Source organism: Lepisosteus oculatus, chromosome 8 (genome assembly GCF_040954835.1).
Source record: "Lepisosteus oculatus isolate fLepOcu1 chromosome 8, fLepOcu1.hap2, whole genome shotgun sequence".
Lineage (NCBI taxonomy): Eukaryota > Metazoa > Chordata > Actinopteri > Semionotiformes > Lepisosteidae > Lepisosteus > Lepisosteus oculatus.
This window is the reverse complement of record NC_090703.1, coordinates 40,134,712-40,157,168: the sequence shown is the minus strand read 5'-3', so window position 1 is coordinate 40,157,168 and position 22,457 is coordinate 40,134,712. Positions and strand designations below refer to the sequence as shown.

Genomic DNA, 22,457 nt, shown 5'->3' with positions numbered 1-22,457 from the left:
AGAGATCTAAAAGAAAGACCTCCAGCAATGGAGGAGAGATGCAAGATATCAAAGCTGGGAGAAGGCCAGAGGGAAACAATCTTCTCGCGGAAACATGATTTTGCTTGACCCAGTGCAGCAAGGAAGCTAAGTTAATTGGTAGATTCAATTAATTAGAGGAAAAAAATAAGAGGAAGTTAAACATTGTCTGTTAAGATGAAGAGCATAAATATTGACAGATATCAGATGAACTCATCCCGACTAGACTTTATTAAAGTTTGCCCAGCTCTTTGTTTTTTGTGCCATGATGGTATGATATATGAATGCTGACACGGGGAGGTTGTTTGTGAATGTGGAGATAACAGGAGGTATGGATTGCTCAGCCTAGTTTTCCTCTGGAAGGCTGTCAACAGGAGCACACTCAAAGATACTGCTCAAGGGAAATCATGTTACTTTAAACTGGCAAATTTCTTTTGCTTGTTTTAATATGTCCAGTAGGACAGAGTCCCCTGGCTGACGTGTGCACAAAGGCTTTGAAAACAACACAGTATTGTGGAAGCAAAACAACAGACCAGAAAAGATAAGGAGATGCAAGCACACCTAAACACCTTCAATGGACCTTCTTCATATAGCAGGGCTTGATGCAGAAGGGTCACTTTTTTAAAAGTGTGTACAGTAAGTGCAATGGGAGTGCTGGAATGTATGGTGCTAATTCTGGACTGGCATTTAGACTTCTTTCATTTGTTAGTGTTAAAGCCATCATAACCTCACTTAATTTTGAGTTTCTTACTCAGATGGATCCAGCCTTGCTGGGAGTAACTATGTTAGCTTTTGGCATGTGCCCAACCCAGCAACAACGAAACAAAGATGTTTCTTCCCCCATTTCCAGGGTTTAAATTGCATAGTTTTACCAGAAACAACATATACATATGTCAGAAACACGAACTAAGTATTCCTTGCAATGTATTTATCGTCAGATTGAAGTTGCTTTCTGCCACTTTTCTCTAATGGGACAAAAACCCATTAATATTACTAATAGAGTTGTCAACACAAAAGAGAATTAAGATTACAGTAAGGTAGTAGATGGTAAGATTTCACTCACTTTATCCATCTTTGCTAACTTTAACTGACGTTTCCTGCATCAGCTCTACATAATGTAATTACAGTCTGGAAATCTGGCAAACATATTTTACTGTACCAAGTAGCTCATTAATGGAAAAATCCCATTGGAAATAGAGCAGAAGTGACTAACTCCCTGAAAGCAGTCATGTGACATGAAGGCCGTATCATGTGACAGCAGGACCATTTATTCCAGACACAAATGTGTCTCACTCTGCACAGAGTGCAGTTTTAGCACTCCTGCAGACCTTTTTAGACAGCCTGCAATGTGTCTGTCTATTTGCTAGTGGCTCTTGCCCCTCAGAAACCTGCCAGCAAGGCCAAGATTTACCATTGGCAGTTGAGTCAAGCTGTATCTTTGGGTTAAACTCTCTTTCACAAGAACAGAAAAAATGCTAGAAGGTAATGTGTCTACTTTTTGCTTGTTTGGTAGTTTAGTAGCTGACTGAAGCCTGTCACTTCATAAAGGAACCTAGAGTTTGGGCCTTAACCTCCTGGCGGGGAAGTCTGTTCCAGACACACAATTCTTTGTGTAAAGAAATTTCTTTGCCCAAATGTTATGTCTTTGTTTTTCAATACTGAGTGTGAAATAGTCTCCTATAGTTACTGAATATTGTTATGATACATGGTTATATAAAGATGTTCATACCCTTTATACCCTTTAGGATATATTTGAGTCAGATTTCCCGAACATGTCCTTTGTTCTAGACTAAAGATATTTAGTTCCCAAGTGTGTCGACAACTCAACCTAAGCAACTGCAGTTTCATTGATAAACCACAGCAATACGAATGCACATACAGTAAGTAGTGAATCAAGATAATATGCATTTCTATTAGGAAACATCTAAGGATCTCAAGTCTGAAAAATATGTTTCTCGTATTGGCTATTAGGCGATGTGGAACTTGGTGCTGCCATCTGCTGCCTAAGTACCACACTGCTTGCTGAGTGGAGTGCATGTGGCAGAGAGTTTTCTTGGTTTGGTAGCATTAGAAAAAGTGGAGATCAGGTCACAAACAGTGAACATTTATCCGATTGTTTTATTTTATTGCACAAAGCCTGTAAAAATCTTTGAACTTCTATAATTTGGTGGTCACAGAACTGAATTGTTTGCAGATAATATGTTTAAGATGTCTATTGCCAGTGTCCCATCTCTCATCAGTCCAATGAATCTGCCCTATAACCTACATATCAAGCATACAGCCGAACAGCATATTAGACATAAACTGTTGACATCTATACAGATATTTAGCATCAATGTTGAGTAAATATTTAGTCTGTTGTTCTAGGCTTGCCCCTGGGAAATGCAAGCTACACAGCAAAGTTGTTAGCCTATATCTTTTTATGTAGTTCAGGTGGGTAGCTGTGTCAGCATGCGTAGGCTGCAATGGAACAATAGGTTTATTCCATGCTGAAAAAAAAGAAGAAAGAAAACACGTTTCATTGTGAAACACACCTGAAGAAGGCTCCACGGCCGAAACATTTTGTTTTCTTTCTTCTTTTTTTCAGCATGGAATACACCTATTACTTGTTCCGTTAGATCTTTTTATGTTTTTGGTGAAATGAGTTAATGGCTTGCAGTTCTGCCACAAGGATTACCAACTAAAACTATTTGTCATAGATGTTTGAATTAAAACGATTTGGCTTTTATCACTGGGAAACAGTGTCCTGCTGCTAATAAGATAAAATGTTATATTCCCAGACACTCTCCACAGCTTGACAGCTGATTTTATGTTGAAGTAGTTTTGAGTAACGTCTTCTACCGGAACTATTTTGCACCAATAGTTTTCACAGCTGAAAAGTCTTGAATATGTGTTCTAAAGAGCTTCAGAGAACTTTTATGCTACTGGTGGGTGAGAATACAAGATGGCTTTCAATTTGACTTCACCCCTGAGGATCTGTTAAGATACTTTTTTGGAAATTGCTTCTTTTTATTTATTGCCACAGCAGGTCCAGGTGCAGAGGCTGCTCTTTTATTTTATAATTTGAGGCCCTTACATTTAAGTGTGTGAATTTGAAACTTTATCCTGTTTAAATCCAAAGTTGAGTTTATGCAGTGTTCCAGACCCTTTCCCACACTGCTGGAACACTTTTCACCCTTTAACAAATCAGCTGTCTGTACCCGGTTGCAGATTCAAAAGAAACCAGTGAAATCACCTGTTACTTGCTGAGTTTGTGTATGTGGTTTCTTTTCTATTGGAGCAAGGGGACACTCAAGAGTTCCTTCTTGTAGTTAAGTAAAATGTTGGGGGAAAAAAAGGCTCAAACTTTGTTGCAGCCAGATGTGTTTCTAAATGTTTGTCAGATAACAATTGAAAAGATCGCAGTTTTGTACAGTTTTGCATGTCATGGAAGCTGTATTTTATAATCACACATTGCGGTCAATTTTACTTGCCTTTTCATTTTTATTGGAGGAGTCGCGACTGCTTGTTAATAAGGGGAAGGTCACAGGTCTGCCCGTCAATATGGAAAGCAGTTTTTACATGTTTAATTGGGAGCATTTTTAGAAACAAGGTAACAGGGAAACGAGGCAAAAGGGGAGAGACAGTCTCACGCTCTCTTCCCCAGACTGCTGAACACTCCCCTCTGTGGAATGACAAACATATATTACTGCGTCTGAAGGATTATCAAAACATCCAGGAATCGGGAACCTAACCTAAACACAGCTGCAGGAGTCTCTCAGAAAACATCGCTGAAAGCCTATCTGTCTCCTCCAGGGTCTCCTTTCAGCCACGCAAATCAAAGCAAGGTGGGACTGGGAATTCAAACCGGATTCTTTAAAAAAAGACCTTGTCAATTCAGAAGAGAGAAGGAAGCCACAAATAGTATATTCCTGCTGAAAAAAATGTCTTTAGGTCTTCACCACCTGTAAGTTAGTGTAAGTGCGTGTGTTTTAGAGGATCTTAATTAAGCCATGTAGATCAGAAAGAATCCCCATTTCTGACGCAAACTGTTCCTGAAACACCTGAAAGACTGGTGTGGTTAGGAAAACCCACAGATGTTACTCCATATAAATCCAGGAAAATAATGCCCTTGCTTAGATCCGTATTTTGCATTAAACTGGAATTTTAATTTTGAAAAGTCCTAATTTTTCCAATGCTTACTTTCAATCAATTTTTTAAAAAAAATGAATAAAAAAGTAAATATACACAGTTTGTAATATTCCATGAAAAATCTTGTTTCAGGTGACATATTTCACAGGTGGAGTTTTTTCATTTCATTTCCAGTAGGGGAAGACTTACATGTAGGTTAATTACTGTACAACCTTTGGTCTTGATCCATCAACTCTCAATGGTAAGAAGATAATCTTTATTCCTGTTAGTATGAGCTGTGTGGGGTCTCCCTTGCCCATTCTCTTTTATAGAATCTGTCTTCACACAAGAATGCTTGTGATTCATATGCAGACCTAGGTCAATAAAGAAGCATTGGCTTTATTTGTTCCATCCTGAAATGCCCAGGAAAAAAATGAAAACTGTCTTGCAGCTGGTGCTCTTAATCCTGCTACCAAGCAAAGAATTCCAACACACCTGAGCGGCAGTGCATCCTCAAACTTGTTGCAGAGCTATGGAATGCAGGATGCCATGCACTAACCTCAGGCCCAATGAAGATTGTGTTTTTTCAGCAGATTGAAACAGTCCAAATAATTATAGTATTTCCAAGTTACCCGGAGTGTTTTACATCAGCGGATTTTAAGATAAGGTCCTCAGGGACAGCCTGGGTGGCCCTTTAAGAGCCTGTTGAAAAGTCAATGTGAAATCAGCACAGTTGCTCAATAAGACGTTGCACTCTCAGGAGTGGGTTTTTAGCCTAATGTAGGAAGAAAACCTGAAAAGGAACAAGATAATTCGCCATTCTTTCTGTTCATGTTGTGGGTTATCTTATACATGTACAGTACCTATACTGAAAAATACTGTGTAGAATTCAGTAATTTTCCCTTTTGGCACAGATTATATGTATGATATGCGGCAATGACTACATAATAATACCTACATTACTGCCAGCTTTGAAGTTAATAATACTTTTCACTGTTTACCAAAATATACTTTTTATCCAAAGATTACAAGATATCAGGGGGTCACTTCTTTTTCTCTCTGGTTGATGGCCTGGTCTGCATTAACATCTGTAGCCAGTACCTTGTGTCACCACCTCACTGTATGGCTTTCAGACACGAGACACCATTGTGTTTAAATTTTACACTACCTTTGTCACACGTCTGGACTAGACCCTTTGGCAAATCAGTCATGGGATTGTCAGTTTGTTTCAGGTATTGAATAAAAGAGGAAATAACACGGTGACTCCATTTAATGTTAAAGCTGAGCTTTCTTAAATTCTGAGTTAAAATAACATCTTCCTTTATCGGGGCTGCATTAATTAAATGAGTTTCCTGAATTTGAACAAGGCTTTATGCTGTACAAGTCAGCCAAACAGTACATTTTTAGGTCTCTTCAAAGTAAGCCACCACTTGCTAGTCTTCTCATTCTTTTGTTTGATTATTTGATTCCTTTTCCTATTATATCACATCAGTTCTCAACAGTGTGCATTTTTAAAGCTTTATGCATCTTTATGTTTTAAAAATGTCAAGTTATAAGCATTTTAAACACTGCAACTTCCAGTCTTCATTTCAAGGCAACAAATTCCTGTACAAGATATACTGAACGTATTAAAAATATTAAAAATATCAGTTTAAACTTGCAAATATATACTTTTAGACAATTATCCTATCACCTCAGATGTGTTGTACTGCCTACAAAATAAGTAATATGCTACATACAAATATATAATACAATATAATAAATAATCCAGAGTTTCCAGTCTACCAGAAATCCTGGTGCCTTTTAGAGCTTCTCACTTTATCAGGGCCATCATCACTAAAAATTTTCTTTTCCAATGTCAGTGTGATGAAAAGCTTCATCCATTTGCTTAGCTATCAATGTTCATTGTGGCTGTTCTTCAAGCTCATTGTCTTCTGTAGCATATACACATTGGAATTCCAGCTGTTCTGAGTTTTTGTCATTCTTGCGTGTGGGACTCAATTCATTAATTCATAGAGATCCAGCAGGACACTTGTTACTGTTTGGCTGAAGGGAGCTCTGTTGCATCCATATTTTAATATTAAATGCACAGCTATAATGTTCTGTAAATTAAGGTGTATAATCTGACCAAAAGGCAACATGTACAGTAACTAATAATTAGTAACAGACCCAGCACAGAGCCATGTGGAACACCTTAAACAAGTGAGACAACGTCAGATTTCAAACAGTCAGGATTTATGAATTGGTCGTCAAATTGAAGTCAAACTAATGAAGTTTGAGTGATCAACAACAATGATAGTGGAGATTTTCCCAACACCCTTAAAAGTTCAAAATTGTGTTCACAAAAATAAAGACTAAAAACTATTTACAACTTTTTGAGTAAGGACAGTTCAAGTAGAATATCCTTCAGCCAACTTGCAAGATGAATCTTACCCTGTAGGTGGCTATAACAGAGTTACATCTATCATCCACTAAAGGTTGAGCTTGAATCCGACAGTTTTAGACCTTGGTTATGTTAATCTATATCAGTGCCATAATCTATACCAAATCCAAAGTAATTTGTTTTTAGCTAGAACTAGGCTACAACTCGACTAGACTTTCTACTTGACTTCACCAAAATGTTGGTAATTCCAGATGTATCATGTCATTTTTCTGTGTTTCTCCTTCACATCTCCCCCCCAGCAGCTGAGATCACTTTTGTATATGGCTGAGACCTTGGTTTTTTCAAGAAACGTGTGGATAAGATCCTAGGATCAATTCGATACTACATTACCTATCTAATTTGATAGATAGGCCAAGTGGTCTCCCCTTGTCTGTGACTGGTCCAATGTACAGTATGTTCATTAAACCAGGGATGGGCATCTTCAGTCTGCAATGGCCTGAGAGTCTATTGGTTTTCATTCCAACCCTCATTGTAATTACTTTGTTAAAATCATTATTTGAATTGCAGAGTGAAAGCACCTGGTTATATAGGTCTTAATAAGGTGGTGATGGACATGCCCCTCTAAAGCTTCCAGGACTGGTTGAGTTTATGCAGTGTTCCAGCCCCTTTCCCACACTGCTGGAACAGTTTCACACTTTAACAAATCAGCTGTCTGCACCCGGTGGCAGACTCAAAAGAAACCAGTGAAATTACCTGTTACTTGCTGAGTTTGTGTACAGTATGTGGTTTATTTTCTATCGTTTCTAAATGTTTGTCAGATAACAATTGAAAAGATCGCAGTTTTGTACAACTTTTTGCATGTCATGGAAGCTGTATTTCATAATCACACATTGCGGTCAAACATTCTTCCAGTGCCCCACATGCAGAGACAAGTTAAGACACCTCACTAACTCTGACACCCTGAACTAAATACTCTTCCCTTGTGCTTACAATTGATGAAGGGTTAAAAAATAATAAAATAATGTCAAAGAATGACCCTCATGTATAATTGGTCAACGAATGCCACAATTGATAATACCCTTTTAAGTCATTGTTAAAAATGTCTAGACCATCAAGGCCACCATCATTCCCCCAGATTCTGCTTTTCTCCTATTGAAATGAATGATAAGTTAAGTCTTATTTTCCAGTACCTGGGCTTTGACTGCCCCTTAGTGATACATGGACATAAACCCGGAGGACTCCATTGCTCCATGACAGAGCCACTCTGTTTTCTTTTCTAACTCCCTGCTGGAGCCTTGCCAAGGATTCACTCTGCAGTTGGATTTTCCTTTTATTTCCCCCCAAAAAAGCTGAGGCAGCCCGGCTTTCGAGACAGTGTTTGGCTTGTCATATGCGCCCCGTCTCCGGGTGGGGCCGGGGGGGAATTAGGTTATCAAGTCCAGATCAGTAACCGTCACAGCCTGCTTGTCTCTGATCTTGGGTGGAATGTTTCCTTGTGCCCTGCCCATCAAAATCAAATGAGCACAGAGTGTGACAGCTAAAACCATCCCCAGACTGCCCGTGCTCGCGAACAATAGGTCCTGCTAAATCCCATGGCCTAATAGGCTGAGCTGGGGAATCTGTCTGTTCAGGAATTCTTGGTTGGTGTTAGCAGGAAATACATTGCATCGTGGGTAATTGTTGCCGTAGGCCCTACAAAGCTTGGGATTCTTTGTTTCTTAGTGCCGACGGGGATTTGGGACACAAAAACGACTCAGTCTAGTGCAGATTAATCTGGCTGGAAGTTCCCTTTACACTAGCACAAAAAATAAATTCAGGCCTTATTAATCAGGACGACGCTGGCCTTTTTAAAGAGGAGATGCGATAGATGACTAAATCAAACAATTTAAGTGATGACAAGGCCACATTGGACTTAGTTAATGTTCAGGCACTCTGAGGTGAATGTTTGGAGAAACAAACTGAGACATTGCTGTTAAGTAGAGACCATAAATGGGAATGTGTTGGGAATTAAACAAGAATTAAACAAACATACTGTATAGCAACTGCAGCAGACATGTTTCGGAGACTCAAAAGGTTATTGTAAGAAAAAAAATATTAAAAGCAGAATAAAGTATTCAAACTGCAAAATGAACCAGACACTGTTTTTTTTACGAAAAAATCATTCAGAATAATTTCTGCTAGTTCTTTGCTAAATCAGCTGTTTAATTTGGGTTTTTCATGTTCCAAGTGTAATGGTAGGGAAGAATCTCATCTAATGGACAGCACAGAAAGCAGTATTAGTGCTAACATCATTTTGCACTTACTAGAATTAGTGTTAAATTTAATTTCTCAATTGTCTGTCTTTTTCTTATTCCTTTCTTGCTGTTTTTCTTTGCATTTGCTATCTAAGAAACAAAATCAGATCTCTTACGTCATTAATTAACCAGTGAACAAAAGTTTACATTGGATTTGTCTGAGAAATTAACTTTTTTTAAGAGACTGTATCAAATGGTTTTTGGAAGCTCAAAGACACCATGTCATGTGGTCTAGTGTTACCTCCTGTTCTTGTTGCTTTTTCAAGGAATTCTAGCATGTTAGTCCATCTTTATGTTAGCTGTATTTCAAAGTGTTCTTGTCTTTTTTTAAATTTAAGTTTCACTATTGGCTTCAGAACTTTGCCCTTAATTTGCCTGATTCTCCAGTACTTTCCTGGCTGTTTTATTGCAATGTTTATAAACTGGTGCTACATTATAAGCTGAAATATCACTGGTAGTAGGGGTCTATGAATAACATCCCTCATTTAACTGAGTATGAGTGAGAAAATGCAATCACATTCCAGTGAACCTCAGTGTATATTATGCTTAAATCACTCTGTAATCATAAAGCATTGCAAAGTTTGCATTATAACAATGTAATACTCCAGAAGCTACTCACTTACTGTAAATACTCAGGGTATGTAAGCTGACCGCATCACAAGTGTTCTACTTCATGTTAAGCAACATTGTCAATATTTACTATTTGATTAAATAAATAGGAATGATTTGTGTGTTGTGGGTGTGGGAAGAGCCAGGAAGAGGAGAGCCAGCTGTCTTTGCTGCCTTTTCAAGTTGGAAACCAAAGCTGATGGTGAAGTATGACTGTGCTTGATGGCATGGGCTCTAAACAAGGGGATGAGCTGAAGGAATCCCTCTTATCCCTCATTGAAATCGAAATGAGGTGCTGTCGCGGTGCTCTTCGGCCTTTGATGTACCTGATCCCTCAATGGGAATTTCACCTGCGACCTTCACCTCCATTATACCTCTGACAGCCCACAGACATAGCAAGGGGCCTCTCTTAGAGACAGGACTGTCATGTACTGTAAAGAGAAGGCCAAACGACACACTGAAAGAGCCTGCAGCTCCCACCCACCCCTGCCCTGACTGCGCAGTGCTTCTTCCTGTTTTTCCTAACGTACCCCCTTGCCCCCTGCTCAGCCAGGATTCTGCCTGGGCCCCCCCAGCCCCCCTGGCCAGCAGAATGAAGATGTTGAGTCAGCCTGGGGTCTGTTCTTTTTTGTCCTTGCTCAATGGGCCAGCCAACTTCCTGTCAATGAAAAGGCCTGAAAGCCACTCTCATAGGGCTGAGGCTGTAAGAATAGCAGAAGACAGCCCGAGCTGCCCCCACACCAAATCCCACTTTCCTGCTGAGCCAGTCTCCGACAGACCCTGTTTGCAATCACAGCCTTTAATTTGTCTCGGTGTCTGGTTGGTTTTAAGCACGTTTGACTGTGTAGTATAAATGTACTGAAAATACCCAGTCTAGGTGTGTGGATAGGTGCCAGGGGTAGTGTCTGGCTATAGAAAACAACAGCTTTTATTAAATTCATCTCATGCAGAAAAAATAAAATCATCATTCTGGCATTGATGTCTCTCGCACACTGTTTGGATAACAGACCTGCAATATGCAGGAAGATAAGTAATGTGTGTGTCTTTTATTGTGCGTCTGATATTTATATTTCGTATTTAGAGAAAACAGCTTTCACATTTGCGTTTCTGCGGTTGACATTTTTAGACTGCCTTGGCACAACTGTCATTTTGAAAATCAGATTCTATGCGTCTTAAAATACTTTTTAATTAATACTTAATTAAAAGCATGTGAGAGAACTCACCGAGTGTATCAATCACAGTTAACAAAATATTGGCAGCTCTTCAATGCTTTTGAGTCTGATAAGCTGATTTCTAAAAATCCTCACTAGTAACATGTATTGACTTATCATCCATATTTCCACAGAATACATAATAAGCAAGAGCTGTGTCCCAGCCCATAGTTTGGCTCACAGTCAGCGTTCCAGCCCATAGTTTCGTCCATAGTCAGTGTTCCAGCCCATAGTTTAAACCATAGTCACTATTTCAGCCCACAGTTTGACCCATCTCAGTTTCCATCTTATTTGGCTGTTCTTACGTCGCAGACTGTGGAAACCTCATGAATCTGCTTATTGAATGATCGTAGGAAAACAACCTCTGTAACATGGTGTGATATTTTCTTTCAAGTTCCTAATTTATGTAAACAAATTCCTCTGGTTTCCCAGCTTTTATAAACATAAACTTGTTCTCTTGTTCCAACTTCAGATTCACAAAATTCTGTTGTCTTGTGAATATATGCATCAGATCTCCACAGACTCTGCTTTAATCCAGATCCACGTGAAAGGCCAAAAATGATCATATTTTGGTCTCTGTTTTAAATGATGAACAGTAGACACAATATTTTAACTTATTCCATCTTAACTTTGACACCTTGTTTAACACTATTGTTGGACACATTTGTCACTAACCGGGTACATGAATGAACATGTACAACTAAAATATTTTGGGGAAATTGCCTCTTCAAGCTGAACACCTTTAATTTACCATTTGTTTCCTTGTAACCTGCATATAATACAGTACCTTGAACGTATTTGCAGTGAAATTAATTTGCCATCTTTTTGTGGCATCTTAGTTGCCTTGCTGCCTTTAAATTCTTGATGAGACCACCTTTGAATAACAGAATATACAGTAGCAAAGTGGAAAATCTAACTAGAAACCCTTCAGTTCTTAATGTGTTAAAATACTTGGAGTTAATTTTATAATCAAGACATTGCCAAGTCTGGACTGTGTCATTCATAGTCCATGATTTGGATTCTACCAAACAGGTAGAAGCAAGACATGCCAGCATAGTGTGAGCTTGCACTGTTATTAGTGCAAGGAGAGCCATAGGAGAGACATTCCACCTAATCAGCCAATGCCAGCCATTTCCCAAAGAGGGGATTCAAAATATGACAGCAGATGGCCCAGGTAAGTGAAGTACTAATGAATATAATTGCTGTGATTACGTGTGACTGTGACTGGGGATGGTATCTGGAGGTACTGGGTCATAACAGTGCCCTGCCTGTGCCTGCTTGCCCATCAACTTGAAGGTCTACCTGACCAAAAGGCAGTGAAAGGGACTTTTCTCCTGTGGCTGAAAAGTTGTACAAGTTGGTCCCTGATGAAATAAGAGCGTGATGTTTTTAAAAGCACTGGGCACATTGCTTACAGCGTCTGGTCAGTCATGAGGTCATCCCCCGGCGTTTTTATGGCCAAAGGATCTGTGGGATGGATGTGCTTTTCTGTGTGAGAAAAAAGGGGATTTCAATGGGGGATGATGGCCACGTATCAGCATCCAGCCCCCTTCTGTGTGGTAACTGGGAGCAGTAAAAGGATCTTCTTTGATTCAGAAGATGGGCAGTTAGCTCTTTTATGTTCGATCTTTCAAAGGCGTCCTGTTGTGGCGGCTGGGGCCCTCTTGTTAAGACAGCTGCGTGGAACAGCACTATAGCAGGGAGAGCAATATTACACAGAGTGTGGGGCTCTCGGTAGCCACGACAGCATTGAATATGTGTATCAGCACAGCATATAGTGTGATGCTGATACAGTATTAAATGTCGATTCAGGTTTGGTTGAATAACTGTTCAGGTCTTGACAAAAAAATATAATAATTTAAAAGATCCTGGTCACCAGCCCAACAACTTGTAACCTATCAAAAAGCAAAAACCAAAAGAAAGTGACTTAAATATCTTTGTAATTTTTAAAATAACATTAACCATGATGTATAAAGCCATCAAGCAGCTTTACATCTTGAATTCTGTTGCATTCTGAAGTTTCCACTGGTATGGAAATATTTTTTTAAATATTCACTTTTCTGAGTGACTTGAAATGAACTGTGTTCAGTTCCATTTTCCCTTTTCTGCATGTGACAGGTGTCAGTGAAAACTCTCAAGCCATTATGGTACAGTATATCTGTAAGTGAAAACCCTGCAATATTTTGAGAAATACTGTATAGCACATCATCTGAGAAGATCAGGATAAAATAACCAGGTAGAAGGTGGAAGTAGGTACTGTAGCTGTGTCAGCATGCATAGGCTGTAAAGGAATAAGTTATTGTTTATTCCATGCAGAAAAGAGAAGTAAAGATACACAATGTTGTATTTCTTTTCTTTTCTTTTCAGCATGGAATAAACCTTTACTTGTTCACTAGTACATGTGTTTCAAATTCCAAAAAATCATTGATTTGTTGTTGCTAGCCTTATTTAAAATACAGCCCGGGAAATAAAAGTCCTCATTGACCTGTATCATGAAAGTCCACTAAAATAAAGCATTCCCCTGGGAAATGATCGTTAGGATGAATCTTACTCCCATTGCGCGTTTTAATAGGTCAGGTCACAGTGGCCTTGCAGTATAAGCTGATTGGGAGGTTCTCTTGTGAACACATACACATCGAGACGTGTTTTTACAAGCAACTGAAAACAAAGCTTCTCTAAGAACAAAAACGAAAAGCTATGCTAAAAACTTTCTCATCTTGAGTTTTTTTTCTCTCACAAATGTTTATAGACCTCTCAAGCATTATGACTTATGGTGGCTGATTTGAAAAACGACGGCTTTTACCATTTTCAGTTGTCCATGTAGTTCAAAAGAATGGGAAAAGTATTTTTTCCTGTGTATCTCCTTTTTTCAGCTATATTTCTCCACTAAAACATTTGAGAAAGATATCAAGTGGGAAGAAAGTGAAGTTGCTGTTTCATTCCTTTATCACTGACACTTTGGACTGAAAATTATGTATGCTTTTTCCAAGATTTCCACCTTATTCTTTTGCATTTCTTCTCTAAAAGTATGCTGGGTGCCTTGAAAAGAAAGGTGTCTCAAGAGGATAGTAGTAGCCCAAACGGAAAAGCAATTTCTTAAACTCACACCAAGTAATCTCTTGCTCGTTTTCCTTTTCTTTCATCTGGCATATCAGTATAACTCACTGTTGCTAGATTTGTACCTGTAAGTGTTGAAGTTTACTTTCGCAGGTGCTTCCCAGAACAGACCATGGTGATGGATTCACAACCTCCACATCTTGACTGGTCTGATCAATAGAGCAGAGGTTCAGCTTCACAGAGGGCAGGGGTTCCTTAAAAGCAAAAGTATAAATTCCTGTCTCCATTCTCTCATTAATCAGATTAGGGGCTTTGACTTTGCTGCTTACAGTCCTTAGATCTGTAGCTCTGATTTAACACCAATAAGAGCATCTTGCTAGGGATGAATGCTGGATTTTAAAGTGAAGTTTAAATCCCCTCACGATTACTGAAATATTTTTCTTTATCCTTTATTTAACCAGAGAATAAATTCTCATTTGCAATGTCAATCAGGAAAACTGTTTTATACACCAGAGTATTTATTAAGAGAAAGATACCTGAAATATAAACCAATGACTCTCCATACCACTCTCCATAAACACTTCTCCACATTGCTGTCCAAAGTTACCTGAAATTTACCTGGCTTAAGAGCAATACTAAAACCTCCATTAACATTGTGCATTTCTTTATAAAGCATTTAACCTCATTGACAAGCAAAGTTTCTACAGTAACTGAATACAAAGCACTTTAAGAAAACTGCTACAACACATTTCTTTGCCCCATTAACAATGAGTTACTCTCACTGACAGTAGAAAGTAAACTTCATTTTCAACCAAAAAATAAATTCCCTTATATTTCTCTCCACTGTTATTCTGGATCTCTGCCTTTTCTCATTTCTGAAGAAGCATGTCTCTCTTCTTGCCTGTGGATGCATCAGAATTTCATTTAACTTTCCAGTGTGATCTCCCACTGTTTTTACAGAGATGTTGAGCAGCTCGGAAGCTCATGTCATCCTGAAAGGTGACGTGAGAATGTGTTTCTAAGGCTTTCACAAATGTAAAGTGCTTTGCATAAAAGAAAAATATTATTGTTCGCTTTGACAAGCAGCTCGCAAACAGCCCGTGTGAAAGCTTTTGTCAGCCCCAGAGAATGTTGCTTTTCAGATTATCTACCCTGACTAAACCAACTCTTCTGGCTGGTCAGGGGAGATGTCAGCTGAATTTGTCTACAGTATATATCATAAAAACTTTCAAGCTACTTACCTAAGAACTCTGAAGTAAAATATGGAGATATTAAAAAGCTAATAGTCTTGATCAAACTAAAATATCCCATCATCATGAAGAAAGAAGGTCCTAAAGCTGTTCTAAAACTTTCGGATTCTTCTGGAACATTTCCTCCAACTGAAAATTTCAAGCCACTCAGCTTTGGAGTTAGCAGCACATTCCGGAAAGTTGAAAGTGTTTCAGTACTTCACAGTTAGCTGTAAGTGTCATGAAAGGGGACCGCAAGTAACAATTTCTCAGACTGGTTATTAAATCTCTGCAACAATATAAATTCATTGGCGGTATAGAAGATTTTTACAAATTCCAAATTAAGCACAAAATCGTTAAGTTTGTGAAAATACTGTAAGTCACAAACCATGGGCTCTCCACGGGCGAGAGGCGAGAGTTCGCGAGAATCGTGAGCAGGGGGTTCCTGCTCACTAGTCACTGTAATGACTAGACATCATAATGCGATGTAGGGGCAAATTAATTACAGGATGTGCAGCAGAAATTTCACTCCAGAAATATTCATACGTGATCTGCATGCAGAGTTAACAAGTCAGTAGTATTTGTTGGCATAAACATCGCAAAGTTGAAAGCAATATTTCTACTGGATTAAAAATTATGTATTGACAAACCTGCTTGTTTACAATGCCATAGGGCCGTACATGTCACTGGAAGTTTTGTTTCCTCATTCTGAATCGCAGAATATAGCACTCTGCATACCTGGAAATGTTGTGTATTTTGTGATGTAAATTGGAGGTTTCAAAATATAAAAATAATGTTGCAGTTCCCCTTTAAAAGAAGGCAACATCATCACATACCCCACACTCTTATTTATATTTATATGCAAATATAAAACAGCAGAGAGATAAATCAACTTACAGGAAAACTATTTCTCCATCATTCCATCAGTTTTTCTCAGGATGTGAAAATAATACAGCCACCCTAACCAAATCTCAGTGCTTCAATTTTGAGTATTTTTTCACAGCCCCCACAAATGGCCTAAAACCTAAACAAACAGTGGTCACACTGCATTCTAGACATTTGTTAATAACTCTCCACACACAATTTATTAACTTTTTGTTATGAATGATGTTATAAATAAGGTTAAAAAATATAACATATCCCTAATGCTGGAGTTAGAAGTATGGTTTAGGCTGATATCTAGAAATACATACAATATAAATATTTAAATAAAGAATAGTAGTGTATGTTTTTAAGCAAAGTGTTATTTGGTGAATAGTTTCTTACTCCTCTCAGTCAGGCAGTCCAGCAATGGTTTGTAAGCACTGTTAAGGTGATAAATGATGAATTAATTCACTATCACGTCTTTAATGACTTTAGGTTGAAAGTTGACCTCAGCTAAAACAGGCTGGATTTATGTTGTTGCTACACTTTCATTAGTTACTTAGATCGTGCATAACCAATTCAGTCACTTGCTGACAAGTACATGGACATTTTTGTGTTCTAAATAATGTGATGTAAAAGTTGTTTGGCAAGACCTTCTTATTCAAATGGGATTCAGGGAATGGTGGATGTGGTACAGTGATCCAGTATTTTGTTGGTAGATTTTCCTGCTCAATTCCCTGCTTATTGCTTCCCCCTGGTGGTGAGTTTTTATGTGTCCTGGGACAGTCCTTTTCAGATCCCAAGTTGGAAACTGTCCCTACAAACTTCAAAAACATAACACATCACATGAAAGGTGCAGATACCATCTCCTCCTGAATACATTTAAGAGTTTGGGAGCTTATAAGGCAAGGACAGATTCATGATGTTCTTTAAAGACCTCATTCACATCAGTTAAAACATTACAAGACTCATAAACTTGAAAGGAGAGATGTCTTGCAGAGCCTGGATCTAGCCTTGGCTAGCATACCAATTATAAGCTACAGTATGACTTCACTCGGGTCAAATTCAGGCTATTTGAATTATATTTAGATTAACAAAAAAGCTGTATATAAATGAACAGGAAGCAGTGAGAAAGATACTATTAATAGGTGTGTTCTGTCATGGCTTCAGTTTTAAAAATAATTCTATTATTATCTGTATCTATGATTAGATTTATGTACAGAAAAATCAAAGACTCTTATGTTTTAACTACACTGTTTGGAAAGTAGGTTAAGTAGGAAGAGAGACAACCTTGTATTTAAGTGAGTCGTCAGTGTCCACTTTCAGACCTGAGAAACCAGTTAAAGATCCGTCACCAAAGTGATGGTCATTGATGTCCATTGAAAACTGGAGGTGTCTGAGATATTATTTGGGATACCTGGGAATTCTCTTGGTCCCGGAGAGAATCCACAAATCATGAGAATTTTAAAAGACATTGACATTATTAAAGACATCAAAAGTAATTTGAAAAAGTCAGTTTTCAAATTGAAATTTCAGTGTAAAAAGGGCAAAAGAGGTGTAGGTGTTGAAACAAAGAGCACAACAGGGACAATTATTCTCTAACAACCAACCATGCAAACTGGACTGAACAACATCCAGTTCCTTCCCTTATCTTGTGTCCTGATCTCTTTATGGTTTGTAGTGCTTAAGGAAAACCCCAAATATTGTAAATGTCTGTCCAGCCTGTCAGAGGCTGAGGCAAATGGAAATTATAAAGAGCAACAGCTTGTTTTATTAAACTTACATTATTCTAACTTGCCTTAAAAGCATTATAAATCAGAGAGTGAAACACAGGCCAAAGAGAGAGGGGGGAGTCTGACAGGGTGGACACAGACATTAAACACAGAACTGTACTAGAAATTCGGGGTGGCCCAGGGTTAGAAGACAACAACTTCTAACTTTTCAACTTGTTGCAAAACTGAATGTAGGGTTCCATTTTGGGGAGGATTTTAAGGCAATCTGATCTCCTTCCCAGTCTCCCCCTCATTCGTGTTATTAGGTAGCCTGGCTGAACTAATAGCACCTCCTGCAGGCTCTACAATACAATTCAATATTACTATTTCAAGTTTCAATATATACTTTCCTTTCGGAAGTCACAGCTGAATGATGTACACATACACGTCCAGGTGGATGCTGCACATTGGTGGTGGTGGAGGGGAGTCCCATTACCTGTAAAGCACTTTGAGTGGAGTGTCCAGAAAAAACCCTCTATATATGTGTAAGCAATTATTATTACATATGCACATGAGTGTCTTTCGAGATGTTGCTCAGATCATGTGCACTGAAGCAAAGAAGTTGGCTGTTTCTGAGCTTTGACTTCACTCTGTCTTCAGTTCGCCTGGGACTGATTTTTATCACTGTAGATGTAGTTTGATCACATCTGCGGATGTCAGCGTAATGACTGATAAGTAAACAAATGACATAAGTCATTTGGCAAATAGATTTAGATGTGAATTTGTGTTCATTTGGCAATAGGTAATTTCTTGTAAGCAACAGGGGAAAACGTACAAAATTGTTCTTATATGACTGAACTCATCATTACAGCAGAATTATTTCTTTTGATATTTTTTATTAGGATTTACTGATCTATTTGACAGAATTGGGGGTGTGCAACAAGCTACACAGCCATGTTGTTGACGCTGAAGCAGATGCTCTAGGGTCTTTCAAGACACAGCTGGATGAGATCCTGTTGTCAAGACAGGAAACACGTCTTTACACAAAGGGTGGTGGGAGTGTGGAACAAGCTGCCCTACCTATGTTGTTTAAGCTGATACTCTGGCTACTTTCAAGCTGGATGAGATATGTGGATCAATTAACTTCTAACTGATAAACAGGCCAGTTGTGCAAAATGGTCTAGCACTGGCCTCCTTTGTAACATTCTTCTGTTTCTTCACAGGGTCAACCAGGACCCCTAGGGCCACTGGGGCCAAATGGACCCCCAGGATTTCCAGGTAGCCTGGGGCCACAAGGACCAAAGGGTGAGGGGGGCCACCCAGGACCACGAGGGCCTGCTGGGCTGAAAGGAGACAAGGTGCCTCCCGCAATGCCTCCATGTTATATCATGCAGATAGGTCAAGTCACAATATTATCACCCATGCAGTCCTGGTTTGCCAACAACTGCCACACTTTTGGAGGTAAACTGGGTGCCGGTTCAGGATCATCAGAATTCATAGACCTTTACTTCTCGACATCCAAAGTGATCTTGAACTTTAAAATATATTAGACCCTCGATTTTCAAAGGGATCTTTGTCTCCGATATTGTGTTGCAATGCACTGGTATAAAAGATTGATTCACAATAGAGATCATTTGAAAGGCCAGTTATTGCTATATTTAAATATATTTAAAATAATGTATTATTTTCCATTTGAACTAAATGTTAAAAACAATTAGTTAACATAGAATAATACATTATTAATGTATAAAATTTTAGTTAAAACATTTTTAAATAGTTGACTAAATGCTAAATCATTGCCATTGCCTTTTTATTTATTTTTTGCCTTTGTGAGCGTTTCATTCTGAATAAACCTGTACAATTACACTTCTATCACATACTGTACAGTACAGTAGTTACTTATGTCAAGAATTCAAATGGAGTATTTGAGTGGGAACGTGGCTAATCCATGGCTCTTTTGGGGGCTTTTAAAATGGATCCTAGTTTCATAATCTAGATTAGATTATTTTCACGCCAGAGAACAGTTGGATTTGGAACAAAACCTGTGGCTAACGCAAATTAATACTGGTTTTGTGTTTGGTTTCAGGGACCAATGGGTGTACCTGGTTTCTCAGGAAGTGACGGAGTTCCAGTAAGTACCTTCCCTGGCATCCAATTCCACCTTCAGGTCTCATGCAGCCCTCACTACTCGCTGGTAGACCGACATAAACAGCGTATTCTGAGCAGGTGGACTTCAGTGTGCTGGACTTGTACTCATTGAATGACTGTCTGACCAGACCAGTCGGGGCAGTCTGAGACAGGACAGACAGGGGCGGAGCGGTGGCTCTGTGGCTAAGGACCTGCGCCTGTGGCTAGAAGGTTGCTGGTTCAAATCCTGCGGCTGGCAGAGGAATCCTACTCTATTGGGCCCCTGAGCAAGGCCCTTAACCCCAGCTGCTCCCAGGGCACTGTATAAATGGCTGACCCTGTGCTCTGACCCCAAGCTTCTCTCTCCTTGTCTGTGTGTCTCATGGAGAGCAAGTTGGGGTATACAAAAAGACAAATTGTATATGGCCACTAAAGTGATCTCTCATTTAATGATGCTCCCAAATTGAAAAACAAACAGCAGTGAAACTCTACATCACCCATTTGTTCAATAGCAGCTTAAAATAGTTTTCAACACAGTATGAATTTTTATATTTGTAAAAAAGCATCCCGGATATTTAAATTGATTTAAAAAATAGTTTTTAAGATTTCATATTTAATTACTCTCATTGTCACTGACTTTTCTTGATTGGAAAACAGTGAAAATGACCAGCTCTTCAGCTGTTGCTTATGAATTTTGTTTAAGGTGTGAAGTTTAATTTACTCATGAATATTCTACAGGTTAAGGGTCGCTTTAAAAGTTCATCGTTTTTCATAACATCCCTGTGACTGTTGGCCAGATTGTAGCCCTGTGTAGTCAAGTGTATTTGCAAATACACTGTATTTGCGTATCTAGTGTCACATTGGAGATGTACTGTAGATATGTTGATATGTTGTGCGTGGATTCACATTTCCTGGCACAATGTGAGAGATCTCATTACTAAGGGTCAGATGTTCTGTTTATGAAAGCTCGTGTTTATTATCATTATTTATGCATTTTTCAGACCAGTGATTTATTTTCGACATCTGAAATATTCTAAGTGTAGAAAAGCTTCTTTTCAGTGTTTTGAATGGCATGTAAGAAAAGCAGATCAGTACAAAAACTGACCTAGTTGCATAACAGGAGAATCATGCTGAACCAAGCAGAAGTCATTCAAGTGTAATTAATGAATTATAAATATAATATAGCAGAGTACCAGAACTCTTTTACGTATTATTCTTCAGTATGGTTTGCTAAATATTTTGTCCCAAAATATCAGCATTTCGTTTGGTTTCATAAATAGCTTATATCATTTGCTGTAATGGAAAGACAATCTGTTAGGCTCACTGTGGTAGATTTGTATCTGGATCATTGATAGATCTGCTCCATGCTTACGTCTGCTCTGCATTACATTCATATAAACGTGGCTAAACAAGAATAGGTCTACTACATTGCTATACTTATATGTAATGCTTTAATAACAAATTAATTTTGAACCCTTGAACCCTTGAGATCGGTTAAGTTGTAATCAACTCTGCTCACTGCCACCAGACTCATTTACTGAAGACAGTGAGATCAGCACGCACTTGTCATGCTGTTCACAGCCCAGGCAGAGGGAGAATCACTACAAGATAACAAGCACCTGGTAACCCCTTTGGGGATGCTGTTGAGGGCCAAGCAGATGGTGCTCTGGCTAAGCCAACCTTACCCAGACCTGAGTGTAATGATGGGGGGTGTTCCCAGTCACACCTGGGCAGAGAGAGAGAGAGGGAGAGAGCTTGATTCAACATCGCCCTGACCACAGTTCAGCCTGTGTTCCAAGCATGTCCTGTTTACATTTTCTGAGTCTGTCCTGCCTGTTGCACACAGTGCGCCGGCAGATTTTATTGTACAAGATTAATAGTGGCAGTAAACATTTTGCCCATTGTTGTGGTAGAAAATGTGACATCATTCCGATAAACCAGCAATTGACGATTAATAGTTGTGTTGTATGCCAAAATTGCAACCTTTTTAGAGTATTAAATCAGAGCAGAAGTGAAGATGTTAAAGAATAGAACAAATTTGTATTTGATTACATTCTTCTTTCTGCTTCCAGCCACCCCATCCCAGAATCGTTTCCCTGTATATACTGTATATCCTATATCCTCTCAGACATCCTGATGGATGCCTGTTGGCTTCTTGCTTGGCTTGTGTGATGTCACTATGTGCTTAGGGTGCTTCTGATATTTCATGCATCTTATTACAGGGACATCCAGGTCAGGATGGCTCGAGGGGGTTGCCTGGGCCTGATGGCTGCAATGGAACAATCGGGGATCCTGGCCCAAGAGCTCCAGATGGGTTTCCAGGAACCCCAGGACTGCCAGTAAGTGGGCTTTCCACAGGTATCCCAGAGAAATGGGGAAGTCTAGACGTTTTTCACATCCTCTGTCGTAACTGTATGCCCCTTTGCAAAATGTATCCATCAAATGATCAGCATTGCACTCTGATGGTTGTCTCGGAACAATATTGCTATCCATCCATTTTCTAACTCATCTGTGGAGGGGCCTGAGCATGTCCCAGCAAGCAATGGGCACAAAGCAGGGTATACCCAAGATGGGATTTCAGTCCCTCACAGGGCACACACAGACATAAACATGCACACACTCACTCCAAGGCCAAGTTTTTCATAAGCCAAATAACCTACCAGTATGTCTTTGTCCTATGGGAAGAAACTGGAGCACCTGGAGGAAACGCATGCGAACACAGGCAGCAATAGTCACCAATTCGCTACCATGCCCTTTTGAAATCTATCTGAAGTAAAACCTTTGTCCTGTTTTTCTTCCTTTAGCGGTGAGGTGAGATTGCCAGTAGAATATACCAGGTAGCA

At 39.1% G+C, this 22,457-nt stretch overlaps 1 protein-coding gene across 2 annotated transcripts in view; it reads left to right on the top strand.

Annotated features, from left to right (window-relative positions):
- col4a6 (collagen, type IV, alpha 6) overlaps positions 1-22,457 on the top strand; it is a 141,297-nt gene that overhangs the window by 66,014 nt on the left and 52,826 nt on the right. For both annotated transcript variants that reach the window (XM_015351426.2, XM_069193457.1), the window contains exons 5-7: positions 18,711-18,845; positions 19,574-19,618; positions 21,837-21,953. In XM_015351426.2, coding sequence (XP_015206912.2) covers positions 18,711-18,845; positions 19,574-19,618; positions 21,837-21,953 — 297 coding nt within the window. The remainder of the gene's footprint in view (positions 1-18,710; positions 18,846-19,573; positions 19,619-21,836; positions 21,954-22,457) is intronic.